General features: G+C 40.5%; 1 protein-coding gene across 1 annotated transcript in view; it reads right to left on the reverse strand.

Annotated features, from left to right (window-relative positions):
- Positions 1–14,390, reverse strand: part of SORCS3 (sortilin related VPS10 domain containing receptor 3) — a 520,917-nt gene that overhangs the window by 25,936 nt on the left and 480,591 nt on the right. The window contains exons 17-19 of the mRNA XM_039871263.1: positions 9,967–10,080; positions 6,820–6,991; positions 4,354–4,540 (exon numbers count right to left, since the gene is read on the reverse strand). Of these exons, the coding sequence (XP_039727197.1) occupies positions 4,354–4,540; positions 6,820–6,991; positions 9,967–10,080 (473 nt within the window). The remainder of the gene's footprint in view (positions 1–4,353; positions 4,541–6,819; positions 6,992–9,966; positions 10,081–14,390) is intronic.

Here is a 14,390-nt window from a genome sequence, read left to right on the forward strand (position 1 = left end):
TGCTTCTTGTTTCTGCTTTGATTTAAATGAGCTACATGATTTTTTCTTCCATTTTACAGAGCCTCGACCCTGAACAGACTTACTCTGTCCTAAGAATAAGGGACAACACTTACCTTGCCTTTCTAATAGAAATAAGAACATGAAAGTGAAGTGTGGCTGTTAAAAGCACCATACACTTAGTTACGGGTTGGCACTATTCCTACCCCCACCACCATCACCCGATAACATCACCGCTTCTGTGTGTCACTGGCAATCTTCCCCCTAAGGACAGTAGTCATTCTTCTGGTTCTCACAGGGCATAGTCTATGTTGTAGGGAAATTTATATCGAGGGAGAAGTTGTTTGGACACAGACTGATGTTTGGGTGAGAACACAAACCAGGCCTGCTTGCCACTGTCCAGGTTGTACTTTTCTGAACAGTCGATGAGTCTTAAGAACCTGTGTATCTACGGCCTGAAAATACTCTCTGACTACAGCTCTCTGACCCAACTGCAGACATATGGCACCTCAAGATTGCTTCCAGAAAATAAATTGGCTAGAGCTTAATTATTTTCAATAAGGAAGTCTGTTCAGTTATTTTTATATGGTCCCATCATTGATGAAAGTAAAAAAAAAAAAAAATACAAAGTTTGGAAAACACTGGCTATTTTATGCTTTTATGGACTCAATCACCATCACCGGTGAGAGTAAAAAAAAAAAAAAGAATACAAATTTTGAGAATACACTGCTACTTTCACTGCTTTACGGACTCATTTTTAGGAGTTAATCTGATTTATCTCCATTTATTGTTTGTGTTTTACTGATTGATGGGGAAGAGCATGAGACAGTGGGGAGGAGGCCCTGGCCGGCACAGGTCCAGGGAAGGAGATGAGAAATTTGTTCTTTACATTAACGCCTCCGAGTCTTTCTCCAGGCCCAGATGCAGAGCCCTCATGCTTTCTCTGCTGGGACAGGGGTCCCTTTTACCTTCAGAGTCAATGTTTCTGTTCTCATGGGAGAATGTCCTGAAGCCCATTTTCCTGGCCAGCTCATAGAAACCCTGGGCTTTTCCACAGTGAGCAGATGGGGCCACTAAGGCCGGAGTTCCTGCCAATTCTTCTCAGCATGAATTTACAACTTACATTACCAGGTACTTTGATGGACAAGAAGATAAAAGGAGATCTCCTTCTCTCTAAACTCATGCAAACTCAGAAGGGACGGGGCTTCCATGAATTGGAACATCATCAAACATGATCACATTTATTCCAACTTCAAGACTAGGTCTCCAGGTAAATATAATCTTAAGGGACAACAATATGTAGTAGCTTTTTAAGGCAAATAGCCTCAGCCAGAAGCTTCAGGCTTCAACCTAGAGATAGACCATGGATCGGGGAGAAGAGAGCTAAAAGGACTCAAAAGAGAACATGGCAAAATCCTAAAATCCTCACTGTCAAATAGTGCTCTTTTTGATAAAAAATCTAATAATCTGTGCGAGATTGGTTATTATGGATCGCTAACAACTACTTTTGTTAGCTAATGGCCCAAGGTGAGGCCAAGCACAGTTTCCGCTATAATAACTGTCTGGTAAATGCAGCCATGATTGATTTGGAGGGAATTATGAGCACGATAAAAGATTCAAGGAACATTTCCTCCTTCATAGGCATAACCCACAGGATAAACCTGTTCGTTGCTGCTGTGCTTTTTGCCACTAAGACACATCAGTCTTAGCACCCTGCACTCAAGGCCCACTGTCGTCAGAACTAGAAACATGGATGGGGAAGTTCCTTGGAATAGAAAAAAGTAAGTGTTTCTTCGTCTTCATTTTCAAATGCAGCAGAAGTGTCAGGCAGAGTGTTAATAGGAAATACTTAGTACACTTGACCCTGAACAACATGGGTTTGAACTGTGTGGGTCCACTGACACGTAGATCTTTTTCAATAAATATGCGGAGTATTGTAAATGTATTTTCTCTTCCTTATGATTCTCTTGATAACATTTTATTTTCTCTTACTTTTTATTGTAAGAATACAGTATATAATACATATAATATACAAAATATGTGTTAATCAACTATTTATATTATCAGTAAGGCTTCTAGTCAACAGTAGGCTATTAGGAGTTCAGTTTTTAGAGAGTCCAGTTATACAGGGATTTTTGACTGTGCAGTGGGCTGGCACCTCAACTCCTGTGCTGCTCAATGGTCAACTCTGATTCCTACAGAAGGTCACATCTGCCATGTGCCAAACTGGGTGCTAAGTGCTATTTGCAGAATATGCAGGAAAATGTTAACATAGACCTGAAATTGCCATCTTTTGAAAGATCTGTGTGCAAGATTGGCCCTTGACTAGCATCTGTGAACTTGGCTCTGGGAGTGTTTCTAGTCAACAATTAAAGAGTGGTTCATTCAGTCTGCACTGTTTTGTTTTTATTTTATTTTGTTTTATTTTTTTGCCAACAAAATGGTTTATTCTGAACACCTGCCTCCCTCTGGGAGTCTAGACATTTGCTATATTAGGCAGAGGATGTCTACTTGTTTAGAACCCAATAAAAACTGTGGGCACGGAGTTTCCAACAAGACGGCCCTTCACACATGTTCCTACGACTCATTGCTGGAGGAATAAGCATGTCCTGTGCACACCATGGGGACAGAACTCTGAGAAGCTTGTGTCCGCTTTCCTCTAGACTTCATCCATGGGCCTCTTCCCTTTGATGACCTCGTTTTGTCTCCTTTCACCGTAAATAAATCATAGTCGTGAGTACAAATGAGAGGCTGAACCCTGTGAGTCCTAGTAGGTCACCAGAACTGGGGGTCATCATGGGAGTCCCTGACAGACACACATAATCCAAACTGATCCTTACAGCCTCCCTATAATCAAAGTATGAAAGATGAGGAGTCAGAGTTTTGTAAAGACTAAGAAAGTTGACTGATATGAGACATTTAGCAAAGGCATATGATAAGAATTCAAATGCAGGTCTCCCTGGCTCTGAATGCTGGGCTCACGAACACTCTGCACACCACACATTTGGGTTTCTGACCGGCGGCTTCCGGCATAGAATGATTATAGTTGGCTATCACCACATAGGCCATTGGCGGCCCATTTCTTTACATTCCCCACTAGAATGTAAACTCTGCGAGGGCAGGGCCACATCTGTATCGCTGCCTTCTCAGTGCCTAGCACAGTGCCTTCTGTACAGTAAGAACTCAACAAATATTTGATGAATAAATTAGTGAATGATTCGGTGTTTTGTTTGTTTCCTATCTATTGTTATAAGAGCTCTGTGAGGCAAAGTTCCAGTTAGAATTAAGCCACTTTAAAATTTTAAATTGAGAAGATTGAGAGATGAAATAATATATCTTATGGCCACGTAGCCTTCCATCTTTAGAGATATGACTGCTCTATAATCCAAGTTTGTCCCATGCACTTCCCCTATCATTGCTGGTTCTCGTGCTACTATTGTGACTGGAATGCTAGGAGATTAGCTATTGTTTGCCAGGGACCTCTTAAATGTGGGTTGTTTATACAGTAGAGTTTATATCATCACTGAGTTGTTAATAGGAAAGATAATCCTTGTATTCACTTAGACTCTTATAAAACATATCATTGTCACCATATGTAGCATATTCCCCTCATCCCTCCAGAAAACACTGTTGAGTATAACATGAGAACCATGAAAGTCCTTAGAACCATGAGTGTCACTGATAGAGGCTTAGGAAACCAATACCAGCCTCATAACAACATTTCCTTGACCCAACATTCTAAAATCATAATATTCAAGTTTTATTTTTTTGTGTGAGTCAAGTCCCAAGATAGCAAATACATAAAATGTATCCTGTGCAAACAAAATATTCAGAACTTCAGCTGTTGTTTTGGTTTATGCCAATCAATAGCTAATAGCAATGAAATACATCCGAGGACAGCAAAACATTTTAGAGAGTTCTTAGAATGTTTGCAACAGGAATGAAATTGTAGCACCCTTAGATGTAAGAATTAAGATCTTTAGTATGTTCGGTTCTACATTTAAAAAACTCTAAAAGTGTGTTTTTTCAATCATTCTTTGGCTCTTCCAACAGAGAAAACCAAAAGGGACTTTCACCTCAATGTGTATCTGCATGCACACACATCAGCACAGAACACAGCTGAAATGGAGGGGCCAATTGGTAACATGTTATCCAAACATTCAAAATAGTCAATCTACATCAGTGTTAGGGACCTCTGAAAAAAATGAGCACATGTCTCAATTTTTTTAGTTTGAGTGATCATTTAGGGCAGTAGTCACACCAAATCCAGTCTCAGCTCTGAGTCCCAGGAAGTCTGGACAGATAGAGTTGTCAACTGGGAAGAAAGTAAGAAAAGGGATGGCTCATACTACTTACAAACCACATGCAGGAAGAGGACAGCTGTGTCTGAGCCCAGGTTATTCTCTGCATAGGCTGTCACCTGGAAGATCCCCGCACTCTTGTACACGTGCTTGATGCCGTCCTCGATGGGGCTGAAGTTAGCATAGGACACCGCAATACCGTCACCAAAGTCAAGCTGGATGTTCGTCCTCTGAAGATCACCCTGCCAGAGGGAACAGCAGTTGGCCTGGGGCCATTTATATGGTCCAGTCTGACCGCTATCTGACGCGTCCTTCTGCGTCTTCAGCATCACCCTCCAAGGACCTAAAGTCTATCCCAGGGGGCTGAAACTCCCTCAACACAATCATCAGACTCCTATCTGATATCCACTGGACACTATAGGGGCTGGCCCTATGGACCTACTGTCCCTGTATGCCCAAGCTCAGACAGCCTGAGTTGGTGTGACATTGGCTAGCGGGTAAAGCAGAGGCTCTATGAATCTCTGAAGTGGGAGAGCCAAGGGCTTCTCTGGCCCCTCAGGCATGGTTTAATCATTCCTCTCCTGTGTCATAATAACAACAAAAGCAATAATAGCAACAGCTAACACTTATAGTTTCCTTTAGGTTACCAGCATTTAATTTCCTTGCAACTCTATAATGGAGAAGATATTACTGTCACCATTTTACAAATAGGGACAAAAATAAAGTAATTAGACAAAGTCATACAGCCAGTAGTATAAGAGCCAAGTTTTGAACCCAGGAAGTCTGGTTTCAATACTAATGTCCTCAACTATTATAATAATATAATTATAATTGTTCTTTTTTTTAGTGTTTATGATTATGTTCCAAACATTACGCTAATCATTTAACATATATAATACCATCTTCAAAATAACTCTGGGGTAGGATAATTATTCCCATTCAACAAGTGAAGTCTGCATACCAGCCAAGATTACATCTGTGCTCTGTTGACCTCGGACTTCCTTAATATACCTAATAATCCCCTCTTCCTTGAAGCCTCTTCTGACCCTCCCAGCTCACAGATATCTCTGCCTCTTAGAAGGCCAAAGGCTGCCTTCTAATGCTTAGCTTCTTAAAGGCCAGTGCTGAACCCCACCTTTCTTTGTTCTCCCCCCACCCCACTCTACTGGACCAACATTTTGGATAAATGCAATTGAACTTGACCACAAAACGAAGATATGAGATGAAGAAGAAGAGTTGGATCTCTGTTTATATACAAAGACGGTTGATGAAGGAAAAAGAGAAACACTTCATTTTGGAATTAGGAGCCAATCCTGCCCAGTGAATGTGCATTGATCATAGTCTCGCTTTCAGTCTCTTCCCCTGTGGCGACCTAGATGTGAGTGAAATATCGATAGGTGCTCCCTTGCCCCACATACAATGTCAATTACCTTTGAGTTTATGAATATAAATTAAAGTGGAAATGAACTGGAGGCAATTCAAATGGATAAGATCGTGGCTCTTCATATCCATTCAAGAGAAGATTTTTATATCACTGGTCCTGGAAACTCCCTAGTGGAAATGTGATAATGACCTTCTCTGAATCTTAGAGTTTTTTAATTCAAGTGCCTAGTGTAGGTGAGGGCTGAAGAATCTGTCAGCCCAGGATAAGGAAGCTTCATCATCCTGTCCAGTGTAGGTCTGGCTTTAAAAGTTTCTAAAGTATTCACACTTGGGAAAAAAATCTCCTGACCTGCTTTGGTTTCTTTCCAAGATCATAAGAGCACAGAATAATTTGCATATAAATTTGGAGGGCTTTGTAAATCAGGCTAGCCTTCTTGCCCCACAACCTCAGCAAGGAGTGACTGAAAACCTCCCTGGTTTGGGAAGAGATAAAACAGCTCATATAGGGAGTAAGAAGCGTACAGCAGAGCCATTTCTATCCTGTTTTAAATGAACACAGTCCGATTTTACTGCCTAGATTGTAGAAGACACTAAAAAGTGAACTAATGGAGCAGTTAGCTGGTGGAAAAGCAATAGTCTTCATAAAGGTAAGTCGAAAGGATTTCAATAATCTTCCCCCACCCTCACACTTATAATTTCAAGACCCTTTGCAAGCTTTTGGGCTTTTTAATCAGTAGGGTTGAGGGTTAGAATAAAGCAAAAGAGGCTTCTGAAAGCAACAGATAAATCTGAATTTCTTTCTTCTGGCAAAGTTTATAGTATATGGTCTTATGGTGATAAACATTCCGTCAACAAAGCAGAGCCTAAAGGGGAACCTCAAAGAATACATCCAGATCTGTTCTGCCCAGAGACAAGCGGGCGCGACTGCAGCCTGAGTCGGTATCGCGAGATGAAGGGAAGAAGGTCTCCAAACACCCCAAGCCCTCCTTCTCTCCTATCTTCTCCCAGAAGTCTCAGCTTTTCAACATTGACTTCGGTGCAGGGACTACAATACATGATATATATATTTTTTCCCATCTCAGAGAACAAGAAATGGCCTGCTTGTGAGTTTGCTCTCACAGACCTGGCCAGCACCTACCTCCTCCATGAGAATGATAAAGGTCGCATTGTGCCCCTGTTCTGCCACCAGGCGTCCATCGGTCGTCACCACGTGGAGGCCCCGAGGGGCCTTTCCAGGGCACATCTGGGCCTTGGCGGTGTACTTCTCCCTCAGTCCGTCTGTGCAGTTGTTGGACACAATCCGCCGATACCTAAGGAGGATTGACAGTTGTTAGTGGTGTGTTTCGTGTTTTGTGTGTATATACATGTGTATGTTAGAAAGAGAATGCAAGGGAGCAAAAGCAAGACAGATATTTCTCACAGCTGCTCCTAAAAACTGAGACTCAAAGAAGACAGACATTTAGGAAGCTAAACAAATGCTCAGGAACATCCATCCCTTCATCTCAGGAAGAGAAGGTCTTTAAACATTATTATTGATCCTACCTGGCATGCCACGGATCGGATCAGTGTCTAAATTGGCCAAGAAAAATCCATATCTGACTCACACACAAGACAGGAGGAGGCAGACCCACTGGACTAGGGAAGCAAGTAAAGCAGAGGCTTCGCTCTGAGACAGAGGCTTGTTTCTAGTTCCCAAGGCCACCTCCAGCTTTCTCTGTACCAGAAAGCCACTGGAAGACGAAACTTCTAACTCTGATTAATCAGGAAGCCGCTACCTGTCTTCTCTTCAAGCCCAGGACATCATTCCATATCTTAATACCTAACAGCCCTGACTCTGGAGCCACTGGGATATTTTATGGCATATTTTCTCTCTCTGTTAATATCTCATTTCCCATTCAACATAAGTGCCAGATTAGAAGCACAAGTTTGAAACTACTATTCAACCCAGGTGAGGCCTAATTGCCTTAGGAAGGAAAACCTCCCAGAGAGTTCTTTGACCTCCTAGGACAAGGGCATCTTTGTGCACAGTGATGCCATGTCTTCTCCCCTGACCACCGACCCCCGCACAGAAAATCAAACCAAGAGCTTGCCCACAGCCCTGACCCGCATGATAGGCATTATGTCCAGGCATAGCACTATCTGTAAGGTGCATAAAATCAACATTCTGGTAAAATCACATAAAATAAATGCACCACCATTATCATCATCATCATCATCAACATCATCATCACATCGTGTCTTCCTTTACTGTGTATATGAGGTGTAATTTACCAATCCATCTACATTGCTTTCTTCTGGTGGCCCTGAAAGCAGATGAAACTAAATTCTTTATGTGTGATATTGGCCCTCCACTATACCCAACATTTCTCCTTCCCCCGGCCCCTACAACACGGCTGAACCACCAGGTGTACTCTCCATCCAGGAGGATGATGAGCAAACACATGTAGTTATTGTCTCAGATAGACTTACAATATATCTTCTTATAAATGTACATCAATTTTAATTGCCAGCTAAGATCCTGATGGGTCGAGAACTGTGTTGTTGAATATGCCAGCCACTTTCCACCTGTGGCTACTGAGCACCTAAAATGTGGTTAGCGTTACATGTTGAAATGGCATGCAATGACATATTGGGTTAAATAAAATACATTATTAAAATTAATTTCACATTTTCTTTACCTTTATAAGGCTACTAGAAAATTTAAAAATTTTAAATTACACATGTGGGCTCTTTTGATCAGCACTGGTCTACATAATCAAACTTTTGTAATCAATTTATACTGTCTTGATGGCCTTCAGTCATTCACAAGATATTTAGTTTTTACTTATGATTCATAATTACTTATGATGCATAGGCTAATGCAACATTTAAGCAACCTAGAAGTATGTGTAGACATTTGTAGTTAATGCTTTGAAAAAAAAAAAAAATGAATAGTCTTTCCCTTTCATCTCCCTGCTTGATTTGGTTGGCTATTTGGCTATTTGGTTGGCTATCGAAGCTGTGTAATACTGGGTTTACTTACACATGTCAAATGATCATATGAGATATCCTAATGAAATTCTCTTCCAATTATGCCCAAGGTATGCTGTGACTGGAAATTTAGTAGTCTAGCTGATCACTTCTTCTTATTATATTCCCCTTCATCAAACTTCATCACACTTTATTCTCTGATATCACATCTCTTTCTGTTCATGCTTCTGGATCTATAGCTTGAATAATTTAAATCCCTAAACCAGACACCTACAGTAAAATGACATCAAAAATGCTTAAGCCCCAGATCGGACTTAGAAATAAATATTTGGCTGAAAAAAAATTTTGTTTTTCACAGCAGCTCAGTCCACTCAAAATATCTCTTCCATCGTGTTTTTTTCTTTTTTTCCCCTCTATAAACATCAGTTGGGTAAAACTATCATTATTTTACAGCCAGGTTAAGTACAAGCACTGAGATGAGGAATAACTTGTGTGATGAGATGGCAGAAGGTCCGTTAGAAGAGGTGACACTGGAGTCCAGGACAACTTAGTCTCTGGATACTCACAGATTAGTCCTGGTACCAGCAATGTCAACCCCATGTGGAAGCTTCTTAGAAAAGAAAAATCTCAATCCCACCCAGGTCTCCTAAATCAGAAGCTGCATTTTAACAAGATCCCCAGGAGAATTATAGCCCATTAAAATTTGAAAAAATGCTGTGTCAGACCTGTCAGCCACTTTTCAAACCTGTTCCAGGCCATGGAAGTGGCCAAGGAAAGAGAGAGACAACAAATCTCAAAGAAATTTTTTCAAGCATCCAAGTGAGAATTTAATAAGTGAACAATGAGAGAATCACAAATAATTTGACAGTTATAGAAAGTGTGCTTTGACCTTATTCTAGGAGTTCTTAGGATGAAACTTTTGAATTTTCATTTTAAGTTTTTGGCATTAGTCTATGAGAGCTTCAATTAATCTATCATTAGAGAGCATTTTAATATCTGCATATCACTTATGTTAATTTATTTTCCTCGGGGGCCCAAGAAATAAGGTGGTATCTCTTTCTAGAAGAGAAGGCCTGACCAAAACAATAGCTATGCTCTGTCAAATGGCAAAAGGCATTGAAATTGGGTGACTAGAAATCTCTTCTGATGTTCCCAAAGAGACTAATATCAGCTAAATAATTCCTCAGCTATCCTCAGACACCCCATAAACAAACTCTATCTGCACTCCATCCTACTTCAATAGCGATGCTCCCTTTGATCCCAATTTAGGGAAAATGGAAAAAAGTAAGTGGGGTCCTTCAAATGTTGTACTTACCCAGTGCTGTTAAGGTAGCTTTGGCCAAGGCTGCAGTCCTTTGATGGGGATGCTGGATTGTACCAGAAAGCAGGGACACACTGGCTCTCTCCATGCCTCTCATAGCCATAGTCACTGTCCAGAAAATGAAATTGCACAAATGCTAAAATACCCAGAGACGCACACAAACAGAAACACATCCCTATAGCAATCCAAAAAGCTACAACACATTCTTTAAAATATTCCCAGTGAGGGAAACTATTTATACTTTGAGAATTAATTTTAAGATCAGAAATAATCCCAAGTCATTTGAAGTCCAGTCTATAGAAGAAATAGTGGATTATCAAATGGAGATTCTAGGTTTCAAAAAGGTATGGATATACATAATGTGGCAGGAACACTGGCTCGGGGCGAGTGCGAAGGATGCTACAGGTTTAAAATTATATTTTGGACCACAGTGGAATTACTGAAATAACTAAGAAGATGATGATTTGAAAGGTCGAAATTCGTTTTTGTGTTAAGATTCCACGTGTTATTTCAAAACTGATCTCATAGATTTTATTTTCATTTTTCCTGCAAATTCTCTGTCAAATACATATATACATTTCCATTCACATATACCCATATAGCCATTCGAACTTTTCCCAATTACATATAACACAGGTCCCCTGTTAAACAAACAAAACAAAACAAATTCTAAACTGTAGTCTCTTCTCCATGTTTTTCTAAATGCCTAGCCATAATAAAATGAAGAAAGAAAGTCAGGTTCCTTTCTCCTTTCCTCCCCATTGCAAAATGGGAAAGTACAAACCAGTGTAGGAGAGGAAGTCCCCATCTGAAATTTAAATGATGTTTCCTTACTTCTTGGAGTTTCGTAGACTCCCAGATATGTAATTGAAAGGGTAGAAAAAGAGCAACAAAATATTTTTGCTCTGGAACCAACCAGAGGTCACTGAGAGTGGCTCCGCTTGGCAAGAGAAGTCATGCTTCTAAGTGAAGCATCTAAAGGATTTCCTGAAACCCACAGACTGTGCAGAACAACCTGGACATTTGAATACTGATCCACTGACTGTTGAAACATAGAACAGCAAAGGAAATCATTCTCTCCAGACCCACCCCTCCTTTCTTTTTCTGCTCTCATATTCTTTGGGCCAAGATTTAAGGAAAGGCCAATGAAATTAGAGGCCAATTGCCTATGTGTGTAACTAGGATAGTAATGAAAGGGAGATAGGAATAAAAGTTTAATTCCACATTTCTTTATCACTCAATGTGTGCCCTGTCCTGTGCAAGAAGTACATGGCCCCCAACCTCAAGGGGTTTTCAGGCTTTTGAAGATAGGGATACGACATGCCTCAAATCCAACAAAAGAACAGAATAATAAAGTATGAAACAGAACACAGTATAAAATAGTGTGAAGCAATACCGTAAAGAAGTACTAACTGATTAGTGAGATTTTATAAATTATCTTCCCAGTTTGACCCCACCCAAACTTCTCACCATCTTCCTCCATACCAAACTCACATCTGAACATTTCAGGTCAACCTTTCAACCCTCTTTGTCTTCATATGTGTTATGCCCTGGGCTTGAAACACTCTACCCTTTTCTGTATTTGGTAGCCTCCTACATATTCTTTTTCAATATCTAGGCCAGATGAGATCATCCATGATTCTCTAGAAAAATTTTTTGTGTTCATAGCATGTTGGAAACACTGAGGCTATGAATGACCTGAGACCTCTATTGGTTTTGTTTGACAAGATGAGTCTAGAATGAAACCTAGGACATTGAAGGTATTGAATAAATATTTACTGGGTGAACGGATACTCCAATTACATTTAAAAATGATCACACTAAATTACACCATTGCATTCAGTCTGTCTCTGCAGGGTTCCTGTCAGCCCACAGTTGACTTGCCAGTGTGGACCACAGACAGCATCTCAAGTGCTCAACAGATGACTGTGGAGTGAGTGTGACCTAAAGTCACTGCAAATTGCTACATGGAAAGATGGAACTCAAGACCCACTTTGATATGGCCATATTTAAATACAACTAAAAGAAAAGGAGAAAGGGACATGTCTGACAGACAAATCTTTTGCCATGCCTCCTGAGCAAAGGTTGGAGACCTCCCGAACTGAGACTTCACAGGGACTTGATGTTGTGCCTGCTTATAACATCCCATGAGAACTGACCTAAAATTCCAGGAATTTCTCCAGCTATTTAATGGCTAGTAAACACAACCATTATTAAAAATTAAAGTATATAAAATTTCAATTAAAATTAGATTGAAAAATTAATAAATACCCAAACACAAAAATTCCTCATTTTACTACACATTTTTATATATAACATCTATTGTATAAAAATGTTATTCTATAATATTATATTGTCTATGCTCTTGAGGTTATTTACATCTGTGTCTCTGTACACTAGAAACATCATGTAATGTTGAGCCACTACACATCGCTTCCTGGTTCTGAATTCCTTAAGGTCCTGTTGGTAGCTTGAAATCGGCCATGGTGGGAATATTTACAGCAATCAGCAAATGCTGCTAACCGGGGCTTATTTATTCATTTGTTTGCTCCCAGAGAGCCAGTAGATAAATATTTACTAGCACACCACTGACTATCTGATTTCTAAGCATTGTTTATCTGTAGAAACATTGAGGCTGTGCTGTGTCTATATTACTTCTAGAAAATTCTCTGATTGCTTTGTGAGATAAATCTGTTGAATGTCCTGCTAACCTTAAGAAATTCAGTAATTTTTGAAGGAAGGAAGCTCTCTTAAGCAACTTTGGGAGGGAGAGAAGTGCCTTAATGCTCTTTGCTAAATGTAACCATCTTTAGCATTTCTGTTCAGCTCTGCTACCTGTTAGTGATACAGTAATTTTAAAAAAAGGCATCAAGCAAGCATGGTGCTTTGCCCCAAAGAGAAAAGGAACCTCGTTAATATTTAATAACATTAATGGAAATATAGCTGGCTGCCCCCAAGCTATGGACTTCTTCATTAACTTCTGCTAAATGTATATTAAAATCTCTCATACTGCCCAAGCTCCCTCCCAGCTCTGGATTTTGCATGATTTAGACAAACAAGCTGTTGCAGCTGCTGCTCCAGCTTCCTGGGGGAAAGGTGTTTTCCTGTTAAATTGTGAAGTTTGGAAAGAAGGTACCAAAAGTTTAATTTGCCTCAGGGAAATATGCTGTCACAGCATCCACAAACACACAAGCAATTTCTTCCAAGAAATGTCACCACTTCCAAGAAGTTCTTAAAAGAATTTAGAACTTCTAAAAGTTTAGGGGAAAACTTGCCCATTTCTAGGAACCTGTATGTATAAATCCCATCCAAGGATCCAGGGATCCAGCCTTAGACAATCTAAAGAAGGAATAGACAGGACAGCTTCAGAAATCAAAAGTCCTCTTCATGTCAGAACAGGAAAAGACACGTGTATTCCCAGGATCCAATCCCTCAGTTGGTAGATTGAGAAGGAGAAGCAAAAAGAGGAGAAATGACTCGTTAAAGATTGTACATATGTGACAGTGACAAACGGAGGTGGTATTCAAGACTTTGGCCCCTGTTTCAGCATTAGTACAGTCTCAAAGGCACCCATTTAATCACCACTAGGGAAGGGACCCCTGGTCCCCAGGAATGATATTCTGACGCTTGGAGCCTGCCAAGAATTCATGGTCTCCGCTGGCCCAGCTGCAGGGGCAATGCTACTCTCAGACTGTGCGCAACTCCATCACAGCCTCCTTGATCCCCAGTTCCTCCGTTCTCCTGTTTGGCAGTAGAGATGGCAGGATTAGTGTCCCACAGATGTATCTGCCCCTTTTTTGGAGACAGCCCAACATACTGGGTTTGGGATTAAGCAGATAGGGGGTTTTGGTAGGCACAGAGTAAAAACTCAACAAACAGAAGCAACCACGACAAAAACAACAAAAACAATAGAATAATAACATCATCATTTGGCTAAGGCATAAGCCTAAATACAGCCATAGAGAAAGATAAGTACATCCAAACTATTTCATAAATTGTTGGAAAAACCCGACCATCTTCCCTCAAATATTTCTCCTTTTCTAACCCCTCATCTGCCCTTATCCCTCTACTCATCAATGACCTTGTCAAGTGTCTACTTCCCCTGAAGCGTTGTCCTGCCCATTTTCCTTGCACCTAACTCGGCAACAAGTGTTCACGGCCCCATCACCAGCTCCCGCAGGAGGCCTGTCATCGTTACTCTAGTCCTCCATGCTCAGAGCTTTCTTTGTCCTGATCATTTTTAGCAGCTACCAGTGCTGTCCAGTAGAACTTTCTATGATAATGGAAATATTTTCTATGTGTACTATACAATATGGTAGCCACATGACGTGACTCAACACTTGAAATGTGGCTAGTGAAAATGCAGAACTGAATGTTTAATTTTATTTAATTTTAATGCCAATAACCACATGAGCCTA

Source organism: Pteropus medius, unplaced genomic scaffold (genome assembly GCF_902729225.1).
Source record: "Pteropus medius unplaced genomic scaffold, Ma_sr-lr_union100, whole genome shotgun sequence".
In the NCBI taxonomy this organism is placed as follows: Eukaryota; Metazoa; Chordata; class Mammalia; order Chiroptera; family Pteropodidae; genus Pteropus; species Pteropus medius.